This window comes from Centroberyx gerrardi, chromosome 7 (assembly GCF_048128805.1).
Source record: "Centroberyx gerrardi isolate f3 chromosome 7, fCenGer3.hap1.cur.20231027, whole genome shotgun sequence".
Taxonomy (NCBI): Eukaryota; Metazoa; Chordata; class Actinopteri; order Beryciformes; family Berycidae; genus Centroberyx; species Centroberyx gerrardi.
In genome coordinates, this window is record NC_136003.1 from 33,999,121 (window position 1) to 34,001,620 (window position 2,500).

General features: G+C 42.9%; 1 protein-coding gene across 1 annotated transcript in view; it reads right to left on the minus strand.

Moving 5' to 3' along the window:
- The window catches only part of itga2b (integrin, alpha 2b), a 20,966-nt gene that overhangs the window by 8,429 nt on the left and 10,037 nt on the right, over nucleotides 1-2,500 (minus strand). Inside the window, exons 5-6 of the mRNA XM_078284559.1 lie at nucleotides 1,155-1,204; nucleotides 481-546 (exon numbers count right to left, since the gene is read on the minus strand). Coding sequence (XP_078140685.1) covers nucleotides 481-546; nucleotides 1,155-1,204 — 116 coding nt within the window. The remainder of the gene's footprint in view (nucleotides 1-480; nucleotides 547-1,154; nucleotides 1,205-2,500) is intronic.

Sequence of the window (2,500 nt, forward strand, 5' to 3'; positions counted from 1 at the left end):
TCTACACAGTATATGGCTCTGGTCTAACTGGACTAACTCTGTCTATATATGGCTCTGGTCTAACAGGAGTAACTCTGTTTATATATGGACTAACTGATCCGACTGGACTAACTCTATATATGGCTCTGGTCTAACTGGACTAACTTTGTCTATATACGGCTCTGGTCTGACTGGACTAACTGTCTATATGTGGCTCTGGTCTGACTGGCCTAACTCTGTCTATATATGGCTCTGGTCTAACTGGCCTAACTCTGTTTATATATGGACTAACTGATCCGACTGGACTAACCCTATATATGGCTCTGGTCTGACTGGACTAACTCTGTTTATATGTGGCTCTGGTCTGACTGGACTAACTCTGTTTATATGTGGCTCTGGTCTGACTGGACTAACTCTGTTTATATGTGGCTCTGGTCTGACTGGACTAAATGTTTATATGTGGCTCTGTGTATTTTAACAGATGTAATGTCTCTCAGTAGCCAGCAGGAGTCGCCACTCACCCTGGAAATAAAACCCTCCTGGGGCACCGAGCACCACTCTGCCTTCCTGACACAAACAGACACAGAACACAAACTCTGAACAGACAGCTCATTGGACAGCAGTTTGATGATGGAGTCAGATGTTGTGGTTACCATAGTATCATTCCATATGGTTCCAGTTTGTGTAGAATATTGCTTCTATTCGTGTAAGCTTTCTATTTTTCTGTTCTATTTCTTTAGCAAGCAACCTGTCAGAACTGTTACCTAGCAACCACTCAGCACTGTAACCTAGCAACATCTCAGCACTGTAACCTAGCAACCACTCAGCACTGTAACCTAGCAACCTCTCAGAACTCTAACCTAGCAACCTCTCAACACTGTAACCTACCAACCTCTCATCACTGTAACCTAGCAATTTGTGAGCACTGTAACCTAACAACCTCTCATCACTGTAACCTAGCAACCACTCAGCACTGTAACCTAGGAACCACTCAGCACTGTAACCTAGCAACTTCTCAGAACTGTAACCTAGCAACCTCTCAACACTGTAACCTAGCAACCTCTCAGCACTGTAACCTAGCAACCGCTCAGTACTGTTACCTAGCAACCTCTCACCATCATACTCAGCAGTGTAACGTTGCACCGTCAGACTGACTCCGCCCACTACCACCTCACCTTAGTGATGTCAGAGCTGAAGCCCACCTCACAGTAGCGCTGGTCATTTCCTAGGTAACAAGAGAGAGAGAGAGAAAGTGAGGTGATCAGAATTGAAAACACAAGGAGTTTGGAGTCTTTAAAAGCATTTTAAAAACCTGCAGGTTAAAGTAAAGAATAGAAATGGGGTTTGAATCTTGTTTTAATTGTTGCCCTTTAAAGGAGAGATGAAGCATTTGATAATATGACTGTGGTTCATTTGCATTTTACCTCAGACAAGACAGGACACTGCATTCAAGTCTGAAATTCACCTAGATTTGATAGAAAAATAAACAACATTTCACTTTTTCACCACTAGGGCGCAGCCATCTTCTAGCAAGCTAGCTGGTGACGTCACGGGGATGGTTCGTCTCATCTGCTCAACCTAGTAATGCTACGTTTAACATGACTTTAAATAGAATAAGCACGGGAAATGTGTGTGCTGGGCTACTGCCAAAGCTGTGCTCCTAAATATTTTATTAATATTTCATTTAACACAAAACATTATGTATCATATATGATCAGGATTATCACACAATATACAGTACTGTATAATCATACAATTAAGTCAGTTAAGTCTACGTTGTAACAATAATTATATGTAATTATAAGCTAATCATAATATATTGAAATAAAAAATGAATAAAAATAAAATATTTTCACAACTAACATGACATGACAGGGTCAATCAAGTTGGAGTCGTGTGAAGGGGCGGAACGGCGTTTACTGCGCATGGTAAACACGGGACACGTGCTGCACCGTGCAGGTGGTGCAGGCTGATCTGGTTCTTATTTGCCGTTTTCACGGAAGAATTGGACTTTGGGATTAATTATATGGATATGCAGAAGCAATGGCTAAAGCGGGACAGGACCCGCTACAAGACGCGGCTGAAGAGTGAACTGATCTCGGTTCGGTTTCAGCATGGGAACATGCTGGCTTTATCACAGCCGGTAAGCCAGTTGAGGAGGGAGCTGGATCTCCATGGCCAAACTTTTACCGGAGTGCAGCGTGATTCAGTATTTGATGTCACCACATCAAGGATCAGAAATTAATTATCCACGCGGAGAGGAGGATAGATGCACAAACACAAAACCAAGCGGTTTTCAGCCGGCAGCAGATATCTATGATCTAACTATTATCTATTCCGGCCGGGGGAAATGTCGCGATCAACCGTGACAAGTCTTCCGATGGTGAGTCATACCGTTTATTTATTTTGCCTAGTCTGCCTGCTTCGTGATGCAGAAAGTGCTCAGATTTGACTTGACTTCTAGGTGGGAATGGTATATTGATCATGATATTGTGGCGTGTGGCCATGACTGCTGGATCAG